Source organism: Delphinapterus leucas, chromosome 13 (genome assembly GCF_059928025.1).
Source record: "Delphinapterus leucas isolate spDelLeu-1000000601 "Yukka" chromosome 13, BTC_Dleu_Yukka2, whole genome shotgun sequence".
In the NCBI taxonomy this organism is placed as follows: domain Eukaryota; kingdom Metazoa; phylum Chordata; class Mammalia; order Artiodactyla; family Monodontidae; genus Delphinapterus; species Delphinapterus leucas.
The window spans coordinates 1,810,774-1,829,499 of NC_143141.1; the positions used below are offsets into that span (position 1 = coordinate 1,810,774).

The 18,726-nt window shown below is 40.0% G+C and overlaps 1 protein-coding gene across 1 annotated transcript; it reads right to left on the reverse strand.

The window, feature by feature from the left end:
* Window positions 1-7,654: 7,654 nt before the first annotated feature.
* On the reverse strand, window positions 7,655-18,137 carry SLC5A7 (solute carrier family 5 member 7). Its single transcript, XM_022599221.3, has 6 exons — window positions 17,982-18,137; window positions 14,341-14,489; window positions 13,370-13,513; window positions 10,100-10,253; window positions 9,376-9,593; window positions 7,655-8,341 (listed from the first exon to the last, which is right to left on the reverse strand). The coding sequence occupies exons 1-6, from the start codon at window positions 18,112-18,114 to the stop codon at window positions 7,712-7,714; spliced, it is 1,428 nt and encodes a 475-aa protein (XP_022454929.3). The 5' UTR covers window positions 18,115-18,137; the 3' UTR covers window positions 7,655-7,711.
* Window positions 18,138-18,726: the final 589 nt, after the last annotated feature.

Genomic DNA, 18,726 nt, shown 5'->3' on the forward strand with positions numbered 1-18,726 from the left:
GTATACAACAAAGTGATTCAGTTATATATCTTTACCTATATCTATATCTAATTTTTCAGGTCATTTTCCATTATAGGTTATTACAAGGTATTGAATATAGTTCCCTGTGCTAGACATTGGGTCCTTGTTATTTATCTATTTTATATTTAGTAGTGTGTATCTGCTAATCCTAAAATCCTAACTACACTTCCCTGCCTTTTTCCTTTGGTAACCCTAAGTTTGTTTTCTGTGAGTCTCTTTCTGTTTTGTAGATAAGTTCATTTGTCCCTTTTTTTTAGATCCACATATAAGTGATATCATGTGATATTTGTCTTTCTCTGTCTGACTTAATTCACTAAGTATAACAATCTCTAGGTCCATCCATGTTGCTGCAAATGGCGTTATTTCATTCTTTTTATGGCTGAGTAATATTCCATTGTATAATGTACCACCTCTTCTTCATCCTTTCATCTGTTGATGGACATTTAGGTTGCTTCCATGTCTTGACTATTGTAAATAGTGCTGCTATGAACGTTGGGGTGCATGTATCTTTTCTAATTAGGGTTTTGTTTTCAATTCTAAACTGTGGGAAAGGAAGCTTAACTTTGCAGTTTGTTACAGAGATCAAGTTTAAGGGAAATGCAGATTTTGCCCAACAAGATGAATTTTTGTTGAACAGTAGGGAATTTCTAATGTTTGAGTAGGCAGACTCGGGAGTTGGTGAGGATCCTTCACTGGTATCTTTCAATGCACTCTGAAGGACCACTTGGAAGGAGGGGGGTAGGCAAGCATTACTGAGGGGTCCAGACGTTTTACGTGAGTCCTTCAGGATTCCAGTGGATCTCTTTTCCTGGGGGAAACTTGGAAGAGGAAAGCAGATGGTACCAACTACAGCTCCACCACCGCACGTGGTTTCAGGGTCACAGCTAATGCTCATCGTTCCCCTTCTTTGCCAGCCATTCTAAGTTCCCTTCACCCAAATCAAGATACACAACAGATCCATCACCACAAGGTACTCTTCCATTTCCATAATCCTTCAGTTCACAGAAAACACTGAATTTGAGATATTGGAAAGCAAATAATTTGAGTAGTTCTAGGATGAGTTATGAAGTACGTCTGGACCGACGTGGAGGGGAGTTGTAGACTCATGTAGTTGTTAAATTCCATGCCAGAGAGATGCCCTAAATAAAGAAAGTGACTTGGGGCCAAGACAGGTCAATTAGCTCATTGAAGATCAAACAGGAGCAAAACCAGGAGTGAAGGGCTGCGTCTCCTAACTCCTTGGTTCAGGAGGTGGTAAAGGCTAGAAGGTACAAGCCCTAATTCGTTTTCAACGAATGTTGAAAACTTGCTTTTACTTCAGACATCATTGTTTAAAAGTCTCTAATTTTTTTCGTAAATTAGGAGATAGAGTAAACTAAAGTGAATTTTAAAGTTTTTTTTAGCCATCTTTCTAAATAACTGTGATCTCAGAATTGTTTTGTAGATACTAGGTGTAAAAAGAATAGAAGACTGAATCAAATGTGCGTGAAGCAGGCGCACACATAGATGTTTTTATTTTATACTATGTTTTAAAATCTCTAGTTCTTTCTGAAAAATGAAATGTGGGAAATACTTACCAAACGTAGCATCATTTAATAGAAATTTTACTCTAAAAAGTAAAGTATATGAAAACAAAGTTGTTGTAAAATGAAAGCCTATGTAGGTCAGATTTTTTCCGAAGGCTAAATTTCAACTTACTGTTGGTTAGCGGAAAATAGAGGCTGCAGCGTCCATTGTATCTCTTCAAGCTCCGAGAACACAAACAAAGGTGGTGGGACTGTGATTGCCTTGCATGGATTCAACCCAGATTGTTCCCTGCACTTAAGTCATAGCTTATATTTTATGCCCTTGGCCATCTAGGCCTGGGACATTTTAACCTATATAGAGTATATGGTTTGCAATACTTTCTTGACCTTGATGTCTTTAAATTTCATGTGAATTTTTAGTGGTTTCCATCGGCACTCTTTCCCACTCACACCCAGGCATATACATTTATGGACTTCGAAGTTCAGCTTTGGGTGGTATTTGAAGAACAAAATTTGCTTTTTCAATCTATAATTTTTGTTACCTTGTAAAGCGTTGTTTGAATCATGATGCTTTTTAATGGAATGATCAGAAAGAGAGAGAGCAACTAAATTAAAGAATCTTAAAATGACTTTTCCAAACCTGCACACCTCCCGTAGACGTTCTACTCCTTATTCTCGGTACAAAGTACTCTTGGGAGGTGGTATTGCCTGAAAGTCCCAGTATGAACAGAGGTCAGCTTTCCATAGACTTCGCCACTCCTAGTTCAGCCATCTTCATACGCGACCACAATTTGGTGCATTCAGAGCAGTGCTAAAATTCTGTTAAATTAGGTCCTTGAAAAGCCCAGTCGAGCAAATATGATCTCTAGCTCAATATACTTTAAAACATGACTCTCCTTTCTTCATCCCTAACTTAGAATCCATGCTTAAAACTAGTTGAATATGACAAGATTCAAAGTCAGAATGGTTTCCCAAGTAGCTAGATATGCTTTGTCACAATTTTCTCAGTTGGAGAGCTCTGTTTATAGTTCTATATCTTTGCATTTTTAAGGTGTGTTCCACCATGTAGTCTCTTACGTATCCTGTAATTTCAGCCTAATGACAGGTAACTGTGAACCTCATTTGGGAAACTGAGGCCCCAGAGCTTCAGAGACTCGGCCTGATCACACAGCTGTTGAGACCCTCAGTCTAAGGCAGAGCTGCTATCAAAGCCATGTGTGTCCTACTCTGTGGTCTCCCTCCTGTCTGCCGACCCCAAGTTATGCTGTGGTCCCTACCCGGGTTTCCAAATTAGGATGTCATCAAAATTTAGAGATTTAAGAGACCTTAAAGATGATCTGAATCAGAAGCCTTAAAAGGGCAAAACAGAGCCCGAGAGATTTCAGTAATTCTCCCAGCTACATCCATTTCAGGCCAGAAGCCAGGAGTTTGATTCCTGTGCTGTGGCTCACTTCAGCTGCATTCACGGCACCATTAGGGGGTATTTCCAATTACTCCTTTCATTAAAACCCACTACTCTATCATTAGGCCTTTAGTCCTAACTAGTTTGTAACTACTTCTAGATCAAAAATTACTAAACCAACAGAGTATTTTGGCTTCAAAATACATAATGCAGTACTTCTTTTCAATAGGCAACCATAGTTTTCCAGCTAAAAATCAACGTAAAATTTCCATGCACTCTTTGACTTTAGGGAATATGAGTAACGTGAGATGACTGTTTGCACTATTTTGGAGTTTTTCTTTAGGTGATTTGTATTAAAAAGGTAGAAATAATCATTTTTCGTCGCCCTGTAGCTGCCTGGATTTCTCCCACAATATCTGTCTTAGGAGAATGCTGATGGTCAGATTAAACTCTCTTAATACAATGGCCAAAATGAAGGCGGCAGATACAGCCTCCAGTATCATATTCTAAATTCTCTTTTCTAGCTCTTAATAATTTCCCCTAGAGTATAGATTTGTAATAAAGCAAATATACATGCTCTCCAGAAATGTGTCCATACGGCAGACCAAACTGATGTTATCTCAGTAGGTTAACAGTTTCCCACCAAAACTATTTTTCTTTTCTTCATTCGTTCTTTCGGTGACTCGAGGCCCCTACTCCCTGTATATACATCTGTAGGCACAAATGCTTATGACTAAGGTGTAAGGGGCAAAGGTTCTTCTGAGAGTTTATATAATTATACTTTTGTAGACTCCTGAGGGAGTTAGATAAGAGATATGAAGTATATACTTGGAGCACAAAAAGAACCAGTTCATCCATCGCCTGATGATTGGCTGCATATCCTAAATCAACAATTATCAGTTACTATGGTTTTTAAAAGGCAGATCTTCTTGATATTAACGATATAGGTATAATGTCTGTTGATTTCTTTGATTTAAAGAGAGACCTGGGTACAGTGATAGAACTTCTTTTCCAAGCAAAATAATTCACATTTTTTGGAGCTATGATATCATATATTGCCCCAAGATTTACGGGAGGTGCAGCATTTCCATTTAGCATTTTCGTATGTTCCGGTAATGAGATGGTTTACTTCAGTTCCGGTGCATTACTGTCTTGCAGCACCATTTATATTCCTTATAAGAGAGGGCCCCAAAAAGCCAAGCCTAGACAATAATATCCTGAATTGCACCAGCACAATTTAATACAGTACCGTTACGTTTAAAACATTTACACAGACAGTTGCAAATCTACTTATTTTAAGCACAATTTATATAATACTTTGACAGACAAAAATATATGTTTAGAACTATTATATGTATCTGTCCAGTAGCAAACTTACAATAAATTATACATTATACCAGCGTAAACTTTCTTAAAGACTAAAAAGAAAAAGCCGCATTTATGTTTAAAATACAGGTGCTACTTCATTATCTCCAAATAAAACAAGCTAACAGCCATTACATTAGATTCACTTATTTCAAGCTTACAGTTATTTGATAGTCACATCAAATTCACTACTTATAAGAGTAGCAGTGAAGTTGGATGTTAACATGGAGTGTTTGAAAGTTTGTTCCTAACACTTCAGTCCGGCTACAAGCTGGATATTTTGAAAAGCATGTGTGAAAAGAAACACTAAAATGACACAAGAAACATGTCACACTTATTGTAAAAGTATGAAAATAAAATATGTGTTTTAGGGGCTTCCCTGGTGGCGCAGTGGTTGAGAGTCCGCCTGCCAATGCGGGGGACACGGGTTCGTGCCCCGGTCCGGGAAGATCCCACATGCCGCGGAGCGGCTGGGCCCGTGAGCCATGGCCGCTGAGCCTGCGCGTCCGGAGCCTGTGCTCCGCAACGGGAGAGGCCACGGCCCGCGTACCGAAAACAAACAAACAAACAAACAAAATGTGTTTTCTTCTAACGCTTTATCCACAGGTATTGCCTCCAAAGGTTAATACACCCAGTGTCTGAGATGTTGCTGTTTTATTTTCATTGAGAACGGGTTTTTGAAAATTAGGCCCACTGAGGAAAGACAAAAGACTACAAAGCCGTGCGCATTACCCGTGATGTCGAGACGGAGCAAATGGTGAGCGTAAAGCGTTGTCTACCACGTTTCACAGTTTTGTTCCTTCCTTAGAAACTGGGGGGGTTTGTGTGTAAATGATCCTAAATAAAGACCCTACGACTGTTGTTTCATTCCTTTTGATCTTCAACTTTTTTTTTGTCCTTTTAAAAGAATCATCTTGCTAATATTTAGCCATTTACTGGTGTATTTTACCCTAACCTAGTTTTTTTTTGTATATCTAGTTTGAGAGTAGGAAAGAAAGAGTAAGTTAAATAAACACAGAACATTACTTATTAGCTTAAATTATTTAAGTTTTCTAGTTTTTAATATCTTGCACAAGGTAAATGCTTTTCCCCCTTTATCTTTCTACTATTACAAAATGAATGGAATGGAAGAAATTTTCACTATTAGTATTAATTCTTTTTCACTGGATTTAAATATGGTCATTTGGACAACTGTTGCCCAACAAAATTGTAAAATATAATATCGGTAGAGACCATACTTCCTGTTTCACTCTACTATAACATGGGTGATGTGTTTCTATGGAAGCATGTGCCTAAAGGGGTTGAAACAAAAATTTATGATGGAGTGGGTGAAAATAATTATTCAGGTAGAGTGCTGGAAAGAGGCACATATGAAGTATCACACTTGCCAGGAGCTGCAGTCCGCATCAATTAACTACCTTCACCTGTCAAAAATTTCCACCTTTGTAGTTTTTAAAAAATGTGTTTCCTGCCCCTGTTTCTTCTCTCAACCCATGTCCGAGAAACTTGGGACTCCCACACTTACTGGTTCCAAAATTGTGCTCCTGTCCAAGCACTCCATTCTGAGCAAAGAGATGGGTACAAAAAAATTCCCTTTTCATTTAGGTTACAGACAATGTTTTATAAAGATTCTGAATGCAATGTCACATTTACCATCAAGCTTGGATAAAGCATTAAAAATATGGGAATGACAACATATAAAATTATTTAATTTCACATTTTAAAAATTACCCTGTAAATTTAATTCATGTTTAATAACAAAGGAGAGTATTATTTGATGCTTTTGGACAATTGCAATAAAAAAAGGAATTCTAGCAAACAGTTGCAATAAAAGTTTTGGACAATTGCAATAAAAAAAGGAATTCTAGCAAACATGACTTTTATACTTAATGTCGAACACTGAATTTTCACTTTGTCTATGAATCACAAAAAAAGAAATATTTTTTGGAAAAAGTGCTTTAGTTTGAATAATTCAGGCTGCCTTTCTTTAACTGGATCAAATGCTTAGATAATTTTTCCGCTGATCAGCTCACTCTGCTCTTGTAGATGCAGCTCCAGTTATTTCTATAATGTGACTGATGGGAAATCATTTAAAATTCGAAAATGGATACAAACCATTACATATAAATATACACATATTTTTTTTAACTCCAGAAAAGGAGTAAAATAATATTTAATGACCAACCTCATGAAAGTTATGTAGACACCAAATGTTAAAATTAAGTCCTTCTTCCCTTTAGGACTTAATTTTACTTTCTCCTTTCTTCCGCACTTTAAAATTCACGATATACGATTTGTAGTGGTGATCTGTCCAGTACCTAAGACTGGTTTTTGCAAAAAAGAGCCACAGAGTAGCTCTCTTGACACTAAATCGTCCTCATTAACTAACATTCAAAATCGAGTGGTTTCGTTTTTCTAATCTTACTACTATCAGGAGGTGTGGTTTGCCTCTCACTAAGCAATTTAAGGTGTGTAGCTATCTCACCTTACAAAGGGCTCAATTTCACTTCCAATACTAATACATAGCAAGTCAACAGATTACTTCTTTTCTCATGAAGCAAAATTTTCTAAACTTCAGATGAAGGTAAAAGTTCACTGTTGTTCCTGTCACTTTCTACTTAGTGGCCTTCTTGATTTATTGCTGTAAGGTTGCCTAATAATCACGCCTTTCTCTCTGTAGGTACTTTCCCCAATGCCTATGGTAGTTGTATGGTAGTTTTAGACACACCCAAAGGAACCAGGATCCTCTATCGGGACGGAATCTACTTTCCTATCATCTTGCATGTCAAGAAATGCCACTACACAATATTTTTTTGTGTGTCTGCTTTGCCTGCACTCCGAATAATACATACCACTACTAAAAGAAAGACAAATCGCGTATTCAGCGAACGTTATACTTAAGACCACGAAGGAGGGGTTACTCCTCACGCCAGGGAGCCAGCTGATTAAGTCACTGCACCACTCACTGGAGCGATGGGGTTTATTCTCACAACTTCAGTGTGAGAGTCAAACTAGACCCACAGGGCGTTCTCAAACAAGGTCGCAATCAGGGCTCCCCAGTCTCCTTGGCTTTCTCACATCTACTTCCTTTTTCCATAAGAAAGGTGAACACTCTTTTTGGCTCTCCATTCTTTGAGTGGGGTTTTATTCATGTCTGAATACTTAACAAAACCACTGAGAGTCGAAATCAAATGAGGATGAGATGTGTCCACGAGGGAGAGAGAGATGCTGCTTCAGGGGTGCTTCCTTCTGGCTTGTCTTGGATGTGCAATTACACTATTATATGGAGTTTTGTCCTCCTGAACGATATCTTTAAAATATATTTTATATGCCGCAAACCACCCTTCCGGGACTAGCCTGCTATAGAGCTCCGTCTAGGAAAGCAGTGAGGATGTGTTTATTGTAAATTATCTTCAGTCCCAGACCCCTCTGGGCTGGAATCCATGTGGAGGAGGGCCTCCTGATTGGTGAAAGTCGAGCTGAGAGCTATGCTCTGCCGAGGCTTCACAGGTGCAAGTTCATCTAGCTTAATATTTTCATTTCTGACCAGAATTGTCCTATCCATGTTTTCTTCACTGTGCCTTGCAACGACAGCATCAAATACATCTAATTTTGGTGGCAAGGTTCCACTTTCAAATAGGTATTTGGCTAAATAAGAGATGCAAATGTTGGATAAGAACGAGGTCACCATGGCAAGGGTCTTAAATGGGAATCTCTGATTATATATGCCACTTTTATCAATGTAATAACCCGGGTAAAAGATCAAGGGCTGCAGGTTCAGGTATGGCTCCCCGCCGGTTACTCTCAGGAAAAGGCCAGAAATGTAACCTGCCACGGCGCCATACGTGTTGGTCCCCTTGATGAATAGCACGCAGAGCAGCTGCGGGAAGATGATGATGTACACGAGGTCGGAGCTGAGGTACCAGAGCCCGTACACCGTCTTCGTCAGCAAGGCCATGGTCATTGCGGAAGCTCCGAACACGAACACCGTGATGCGCATGACCCAGACGAGCTCCTTGTCGGAAGCCTGCAAGAAATCGACATCGAGTCAGTTTTTCTCAGGACGTGCTGGCTCCTCTAGGAGGAGAATGAGATGCCTTCCTGTGTTTTAAAGCTGCTCTAAAGAATCCCCCTGGTTCAAAAGGCTCAGTCTATGGGTAAAACCAGCCGAAACCACAGCATGTGAAGCGAGCAGTCTAGGCAGCCTCCCCGGGCGACCTTGCGAGAGGCTTCGCAGTAAGCAGAGCCCACTGGCTGAATGTCAGAGGGAGACGTGAGATGCGCGCTGGGTCCTCGTAGGGGACGGATAACGCAAGGGAGGATTTCTTTACTTTCCACGTTAAGGAATAGTTTTTCATGTGGCAGTGAGAGGTTGTGGCCTATCTGTCTTCCTCTCTTCCTGGAGGGTAACCACCTTAAAAAACAAGTGGGGCCATTTTGTTAACTATGACCTAGAAAACCTAGAGAAAGGCAAGCCTGAGTCAAGGAAGAAGGTGGAGGGGGGCTCTGGGCCCCTCCGTGAACACGATCGTGCTGCTCTGCGCCCTGGCATTCAATAAGGAAAATCAAACTGAGACGCTGTTTTCTGACAAAGGAGGACTTGGGGTTCAAGTGAAGAGCAGACAGGTGTGAGACCAGCACCCATGAAATAATTACTCATTATCTTCTGCTCTGCCAGGGTTCCTGAATTTCTTATCGTATTTAGTTAAACTCAGAGTTTTTCTAAGTTATTTTAGGTTTCATTGCTCGTTCATCAGAAAGAGAAGACGTTTAAATTATTGCAATATGACTGTACCTCTTGGGAAATAGTTATATTGATTAGTGCCCTTCAGTATTAGCGTGAATGACAACATGCATTAAAAACCTCATATACAGCATGAATAAAGCGCTGAATCAAAGTAGGGTCAGATTTTCATGCAGACTATTAATAAGTATAGAGAAACACCTACATAGTAACTGCAAGGATGAGAACAAGAGCAATAGCGTTATGTTGAAAAAACTGTTCTTACTACCGCAAAAAAAAAAAAAAAAAAAAAAGAGAAAAGCAGAAACTGTTCTTACATTTTGTCTGAAGGAAAGCTGGTAGATGTTGCGAGCAAACATCGAACTTGCTGACAAGATGGAAGAATCTGCTGATGACATGACAGCGGCAGAAACGGCTCCAAGACCAAAGTAAGAAATGTACACGGGGCAGAGGTACTTCAGGACAATCGGCAAGATCATGTCTGACTGTTGGTTGTCCTTGGGGTCGAGAGGCCCGTATCCGGTCTGGCTCCAGTCTGTGGATAGAAACAACAAACACAACAACCAAAGAGCCATCCATCCATCCACCCATCCATCCATCCATCCATCTGGGGTCATCCTATTTACTAGGTAGCTTTCAAAATAAAATCAGAACCTATAAACTGGTCTAATCAATGGGAAATCTAATTAGTCTAACAGGGCATGTTAGTTTAATTAGGTGGGAAGTCCATGTACTGGTCCAGTGAAATTGCCTCATATATTCCAGCTGCTAATGGGTTACAGTTAGTCTTATGCACAAGATCTGAACAGAATATGGTGGTGTGAAATATATATATATAATTATATATTTAATATATATTTCTCATCGTCAATGTTACAGTGGTGTCTGAAATATAAGACAATTGGCTGACATATTACAGAGGTAGATACATGAACAGATGAGGAACAATTGACTGTGTGGGGGAGGGAGGGCAGCTGAGGGGTAACTGGTGACTTGGATGAAGCCTGAGTGAGTCAGTCAGTGAAGCTGCAGGAGATTTACCTGTTGATGCGCCAATGGCTCCAATGAGTATGGCTGGCAGAGCCATCACCATGCACCCAAAAGCTGCCAGGAAGGACAGCACTTGAGCGTAGGTGGCCGAGGATGAAGACAGGACCCTCTGGAAGTAGGCTTGCCACGGGATTCCACCCAGCATCTGTGTGGGAACCACGGGGACTCAAAATGAATTGGAGGCAAATAGCATCTATTAGGTATTTTTAAAATGAGAATTTTTTTTTTAACAATCACATTCAGAATGGTCACATGTACGGCTCTGAAGGGTAGAAAATGGTCCTACATGCCGCTTGTCTACACTGCTGTCACTAAGTCATCGTCATAGGTTCAGTTGTGCCGAATTTCTCAAGTTCTTTTCTCTCATAATTATTTATGCACAATATTTTCTTTTGCTTGATTTACCTACTTTAAGCTGCATTACACACAACTACCCAGAAACCTTCAATTTGTTCTTATCTGGAAGTTTTAACAGCCACAAAATTATCTCAAAAAATTAAGATTCTGAAACCATGAAGTTTCATTCGATTCAAAACACCCAGTGAATATTTCTGGATTCCAGTCACGTGCCAGGCAATGTAATGGCTGTCAGAGCCCAGAGATGAGTGAAAAATTCCTGCTCTTGAGACCACTGTCCACTGGGAGGGTCCATGCGTTATGGTGTTTTCTAGACGGGGGTGTGCAGAGGCTCAAGACAATATAGAGCATCAAGAAGATACTAGAATTTCTCTTTATATTCATTTCTACCTCATACCTAAATATTGTTGTTTTATTAAATGATTTCCACAATGTGCTAGTACAGTACATATAAGCAATTTATAATTCCTATCCCTACCTTGGGGGTGTGCTTAACATTCTTATTGAGGATATACAGTAAAAAAGTTTGGAGACACTGAACTTGCATGTAATTTGTTGATGCTCTAAAGAGGTACATATGGGAACAATAATGAGAAACAATCATCTGGGGGTAACGGAGGGGAAAGGTGGGAGGAAGACAGAGGCATGGTAACCATTACAGAAAGAGCATTTGAGTCCCCTTAAGTATCAAGAGGGTGTCACTAGGTGGAGATGGAGAGGGAGGAGAGTTCTTGGGAAAGAACCCAATATGAAAAAGAAAAAGAAAAAAACAAAGAGGCAGCCATTAGACCACCGTGTGTTTGGTATGGGTAGAGGTCAGGGTGTGTGTGGGTGGTGAGAGAGGAGGCTGGAGCATCCTCTCACTGGCGTAGAGTCAGTGTTCAGTAAATATTTATCATGTGAGTGAGTGAATTGAGGAGGGAACGTCCCACATCACAATGTATTGAAGTTGCTTCTTTGATTGTCTGTCTCTCACTGGCTCCGAGTTCTGGGATATCTGTCTTGTTTATTATTGTCACATCTGTGCTGATCACATATTGGCTCCAGAACAATTTCCTTCTTATAAAAGCCATACAAGCTCAAATGCAGAACAAACAAACAAACAAAACAAAACAAAGGCAAAAGAAGAAATTCTAAACTTCATCATCCCATGCCTCAAATCTATATGCTTCCAAAACTTTTCCTTTTGTTTTGCAGCCTGTAAATCAGTATATCATTGACATCTTCCATGTCGATGAATATTTCGTCAATAATTTCAATGTCTATGTGAATTGATATATCATAATTTACATACCTGTGTCTATGGACATTTAGGTCATCCAGGTTTGTAAGTCAGGTAAAATCTGGCCTCCACTGACAAACAGGAGCTCTGATGGAAAGGTAGAAATGGGCTTGGAGGGGTGGGATGTGGGTGGGCTGCCAGCGGGGAGACCAGTGAGGGGCTGTCACAATAGGGCCAGGTGATCCAGGAGCTTGATCTAGCGCTAATATAGGGACGGGGGAAGTTTAGGGTGGGACGGGCAGATGCCTCTAGATTACCATCAGCCGGACTTGACAAGTCATTTCCATGGCAACTGGAAGATCAGAGACCCTTGGTGAAATGTTTCAAGGCTCGCATCTACAGTTTATTTATTCAGTCAGTCATTCCGCATCTATTATTTCATTTCAATTTATCTTACAATTTGAAGGATGAACATGACTTAGTCATACAATTTTTTTGAGTTGGGAGAAACTGTAGCAATCATTGGATATAATGCCTTATCTTGAAGATGAGTAAATCCGAGGACTAAAGTGTGGTGTAGGAGAAAGGACTTTGGGGTCTTGGTTCTCTGTTTCAATCTGTCACTCAGACAATGGTGTGACTGATAATCAAAAAATTGCCTAGTTTTTCTAAGTCTCATCATCTCTCCCATATAACCATAAAATACACCAGCCATGAAGGTAAAAGTATACATACATATAATATTTAATCGCCTTCTCCATTCGATTCATAATTGTAAACCATGCCCGAAAAATTTCAGCCAAATGCATTTCTTAACAATCGTTGGGGAAAAAGCCCTCCTCCCCGCCACTGGAAACATTAGTTTACATGTTTTCCTGTCTTCTTACCAGTAAGTTCTTCATGGGGGCAGACACACCTACTTTCAGTGTTAAAATTTAACAAAATGCCACAGACACAGAATGAAATCACAAAATATTGTGAATCTTCTAAAAAGGGAACAAACGTAAACAATTTCCCCTTAATTTGATAACAATTAATCTATTGCTTACTTTGAAATCAAATACATTGTTTTTTTTTTAAAATACATAACCCCTCTAGCAAAATCACAGAGTCACCAAATCTCTGAGGGAGAGGTTCTCTGGTACTCCCTCCCCCTCAGTCTGTGATCTGCCTTGATTTCTTCCATGCCCACCCCTCAAGGCCACCACCTTCACCCACAGGTTCTGCACATTCCCAGCTGCCTGACCTCCCAGCCTTCTTTCTGGGCATCTGTCCTGGGTGACACCTCCCTTCCCTACGTATCTCATGCACTTAAGGCCTTATGACACCACAAATTTAATTAGAGACTGAATGAGTTACTTATTTCAGAAGAAGTTGGATTTTAATGCCTTAATCCAAGATACAAAATAGAATTTTTAGATGGTGTGGCTCTCAGATTGGGGGAGGTATCCGGCAGTAGGGCGTGGTGTTCAGCACAAGTGTGGGCACACCACACATAGCCCCAGGGAAGTGATCGCTTTGACACTTGTCAGTGCCCCCATCCTCCTTCCAGCAGGAAGCAGTCAACCCAGAAACGGACAGGAGCGCGCATTTTAGTGTTACATATAAACACTAAAGTCTTGGAAGTGCGTTTGACTTTAGGACAAGTGAGAGTGCATTCCTCGGATAAGAGCATCACTTACCAACAACAGAAAGCTATCGAGCCACGTGTAGACTTCAAACGGCTCAATGGTCCCCAGCCAGGGCTTCTGGTACTTGGTGTGCACGGCCGTGAACCCGATGTCAGCAACCGCAGAATGTGACAGAGCGAAGGGGACGCTGATCCACTGCAACCAGAGCGCGGGAGAGCGTTAGGCCGTGTGACTGTCTGGGACGTGCAAGATTTAGTTTATTAGTTTTTTCTCGTAGATGGCACAGCTCAGTGTTCCTCGTGTTCAGGGAAGAACCATGTTCTCTGTGGGACACCGAGAAACACTGACTTAGGAGAGTTAGAGGAGCACATAACCTCTGTGCTAACGATGCCATTTCACATTAGCTACAGAGCAGCCACCAGAGACCTTTGGGAAGAAAACACTGAATTTGAGAACTTGACATATGTTTATACATAAACATTTTGTGTTTTCTTAGAATTGGAAGAAGATATCCATTCCTTAAAGTGACCGAGAAGATTTGATTGAAAAGAATTTCTATGTCCCATGAGCAGTTTCATGGATTAACCAAAACTAATATAAGGAAGGGTTAAGAGACAAATACAGATTAGTGTCAAGATTTAAATTTTAACTCTGAGGGAAGTTATTCAAGGGAGATCCCACATGTGTTTCCATCAAGTGGAGGCATGAAGGAGAGGAAGCCCTAGACCTTACTAAGACTTAACTGAGGGCACTTTTCTGTCAAAATCTCACAATGTGACTAGAGGTTTTTCATCCAGTTGATCCACAGAGAAATGAAAAATTGCCAATAGTATACGACTTACTGTGTATTACTCATGATGGGAAAATAGCATTTCTGTTAATTTTTGCTGAGGTAGTATAAAATACCACATTATCTTTCACAAAAGGAGAAAGGAAGGAAAGAAGGAAGAAAAGAAGGGAGAGAGAAGGAAAGGAAGAAGGGAAGGACGGAAGAAGGAAAGTCTGTGAACGGCCCCACTTACCAGTCCCACGAAAATGCAGAAGAGCTGAACGACATCTGTGTAGGCCACGGAGTAGAGCCCGCCCACCAGGGTGTACAGCGTGGCGATAAGGGCGGAGACGATGACGGACACGCGCACATCGGCGCTAATGATCACGCTGATAGTGGCTCCTGGAGGGATTGGATGAGAACAGCCCAGGTGAAGTCTCACATTCAAATTCTTCCATCTCAGTAAACGGAATATGCACACGCATATCTGCATTTACATACATACATATACATACATACACACACACGTATATACATATATATATGCATATGTTTAAAAACCTTCTTTCTTTCTGAAATTAGTGCTTTGCTCACTTATTTGTGTGGGGACACCTGAAATTGACGATTTGATTACAGATCCATGACACATACTACACTGAACACTACTAGAAGATCCTGCAGCAATGCCACCAACTACCTGAAACTCTGACTCTGTTGAACATATGCAGTATATTTACTCACATCCATGAGAAAAATAAGGCTTTATGACAAGCATAACCACCCATCCCCACAGTTCACAATCAGCATTCATTTGCTCTTTTGCGTTAACTCTGACCTCAGCCAGCTTTTACTAGATGACACATGGTAAGAGGTACCAAGGCTTGAAACAAACTTGTAGGAGAAAATAATAAAATTGGTAACTTGTTCCTTCCAACTTTTTCAACTTTGGGAAGGACGACTTATTTTATTTGTTTGCCAGAGAATTCCAGTCTTGTCTCTAGGACGCCAGTGCGCTGAAGAGCTGTAGATTTTAGCATCATGTTTTAAAGTAATTTTCATCATCAAAATTGTAACCCTGCCTTAGAAGTCAATCTATGCTTTTCTGACTTTCTGACTTTGTTTACTATGTTTGTTGGTGTCTGTATTTCCAATAGAATGTTATGGTGTGGACAGCTGGACCACTGCAGTTCTTGGACCACCAGTTCAGAATTCACTTGCTGCCCTACACACCCTTTCCCTGTTCTTTTCAAAAGTGGTATAGTTTATATTTCGTATTATTAAACGCAGCAATGATATTCCTGCCACATTAACATACATGCAACAAATCTGTGATTTCTTTGAATCATTACTTGCAATCTTGCATTCTACTATCGCTTCTCAATGGCGCGCTAATAGCATAGGCAGCCCACCCGAGATGAAAAATCCATTATCTAAAGAGCAGTATATTTTGATCTAAGATAACAATGCAAAATATTTTTCAAGAAATTTTTTCTTAGTGCTTTGGCTTTGGTATCAAAATTGAATTACCTTCTTGCATAAAAACTGGTTGAGGAAAGGAAATGCCTAGTAAGGAATTGGGAGAGGAAGACAAGGGAAAGTGGTCAGTTATTTGCAAGTGACTTTGGGTAACTGACTGAATTACTGTTGTATATGGACATTTAACAAGTTATTGTTTTTTTCTCCTGAGATGATTTACTACATGTTGAAACTTCAGTCACAATTCTTTGTCATTCATCTTTGGTCTAGTTCTCTACTTTAAGAACAACATTTTAGAGTCATACCCCATGAATTATGAAAAGTCCAATCATTACCCAACCTCTTTTGAATGCTGTTTAATTTCCCACCCTTTTGTGAAACTTCTATTAATCCTACACGTAGGGAGGCTGTATATTATAGAAGAAAGATCACTAGACAGGGAGCGGAAAGATTTAGGGTCCTAGTAAATGCTGCCATTTGGCTGTAACTCAGTGGTTTTAAAGAAGTCACCTACTTTCGTCCCACTATTAAGGTTGGGATGAATCTTTTCTCTAAATATTTTCTAAATCACCCCATCATTTGTCGTGAGTAAAATCAAAGTTATACTTCCAGCTCTGTTGTGAAATATTAATTAACTCATGCAGCCATAAAACTAAATATACTGCAAATAAAGTTATAAAAATTATCTGAATTGAGCCATTAAAAGTGTAAATGTACATTTCTTTAAGAAGCTGTAAGGGTGTTGTCTGTTTATACCAAGAAGGTAGTTGAAGATACTCCTAAGCTTTAGTGATGAGCTATGCTCATTCATACATATTCACAGTAAGGTGGTGAAAGATCTCGTCCCAAGTTATTTCTAATAAACACTAACTTTGAGTTACGTCCAACTATTATTTTTGAAGAAAATAGAGGTGTTAATTTAAAATTCACACACATTCTCTTTACCAGAGCACATATTTCAAGAATAGCAGTAATATTTCATAAATGTTGTTTGACATGTGTGTGTGGACAGACATTAATATATTTTACGTATGTGTTGACAGGCACACACAGATGTAGACACATGTATTTACAAAAATAACTGATTGCAGCAAGGTTGAGTTTAGCTATTAAATTTCCAGAATACTTTAGAAATAATAGATTATTCATTCTGTTCTCCCTTCAGGGCTCTGTTATATAAGTTGATCTTTATTCCGTGAGAGTGAACATTTTGTATCCTGTCTAGAATAGTCTAGAGAGACAGGAATGAAAAGTGGTGTAAACTAATATCTGATATTACAGAGACCAGATCTGATGATAATACTGAGACCAGAAGACTAGCTTGTAGTCTGATATGCAACAGAGAAGGAAATTCATCTTATCTGACTTTTGTTTTGTCCACTTAAAGTTTGACTGTAGACATAAGCCCATTGTTTCCATTTGTAAGAGGAGATGGAGAGTAACACAGCGTGTTCTGGGTATCACACATACACACGGCTCACTGAGGAAGGACAAGGAACGTCCAGCTCTGCTGGTCTTCAGGAAGGAACTCAACACTCAGTAGGACGGTGTAGATTTCTCCTTGATGAACAGGGAGGGTACTGAACCTGAAGATCTCCCACTGAAATCTCTCATTTTCTAGGTCGTATCAGTGGGCTGAGAATCCAAGGACCAAAGACAGGCTGTCCTCAGCACTGATGGATCTTGATAGTAAGTTAGACCCCAAAGAGTCTAAGTCCATTTTCCAAATCCCTGAATATGTCTACAACCCAACAGTCTAAGATGTAATGGGATTACACTGAGAAAGGAAGGATTGTTGTTTTCCTTTTTCTCTTTTGAAGAACATGTAGCTATAGGTGATTCATTCATTCATTCATTTGTGATAGGACTGTAAGTGTTAATAAGACACAGGTCCTGCCTTCAAGAAATTGATAGTTCCTTTTGTGAGATTGGAAATTGGGAAATAGATAAATAGGCACGTAATCATACAAAGTGGTAAATTCAATGGAAACAGAATTCCTGGTGCCTCAGGAAGCCCATAGGAAAGGCATCCAGCAGGTTCAAGATGACTGCCCTGAGGAAGTGACATCTCTAGCAGATCTGAAGAAACTACCTGGTTGGCTAGAAAGGAAAGAGGGGCGTAAGTCCTAAGCAGAGGGCAGTGTGCTTGCAAAGGGTCAGAACTGCCATTCTGGAGGAAGGGAGAAGGAAAAGCCCAAGTTGTAAGAAGCCTTCCTAGCCTGGTTCAAAGACCTGGTTTTAAGCAGGAAAGGGATGTGATCAGATTGGGTCTTATGGGAGAAAAGCAGGGGGGTGGTGGCATTAATCCAGGTGCTGGAGGTTGGGGGTGGCCTGGCCTGTGGCTGAAGAAAGTAAAGCTGTGTATCTGATGCTCATTCAACCAGAGATGCGCACAGAACGACGTTCTTTGGTCCTTACCTAAGGCAGAGAAAATGGCCGCAGCCCAGAACATTTCCCCCATCAGTGCGGGAATGAACAGGAGCCCTCCCATGCGCTTTCCATAGATCTGCTGAAAGGGGTCTAACATGGTCACATATCCCTTGGAACGCATGGGTTTGGCAAAGAACAGACCACCTAAAGGAAATTAAAGCAAGCGTTAATGAGAAAGTGAAAAATCCCTAATACAATAGTCTTTGCCAACCTTTTACTATATATAATTTCTGAAGGGAAATGAATTTTTTAGAACACTGATACATGCTGAGGAACCTGTCTGCAAAATCCAGTGAGTACAGGACCAAGAAATATTTAGCAACAAAGTGGAAATTTCTTAACACAATTGTCGTTGTGTGCATCCAAGGCCATACATGGCATGGAAGAGGCATGTGGATTGAGACACATGGACCAGCAGTGCACTCGTAAAATGTCTTCATGTATTTGTGTCACCCAGCAGGGCATTCAGATATTTGATTAAGCACAGGATCCAACAAAAGTATTCTAAGTGCAGAAGAAATTTAGGAGCTCTCTGTTATATAATATTCTTGACGTTATATTAGTTTGATTTACAAAATGAAATGCAGGTACAATTCAAGTTGATTCATTTTTAACGACATGTCCACACTATTTTGGAAAGAAAAAACACCATTATGTTAAGAAATTCACTGTTTTGATAGCAAAACAATCAAGGGAATTTTTTTAAACATATTCCATAATCAAGAGATCCAAT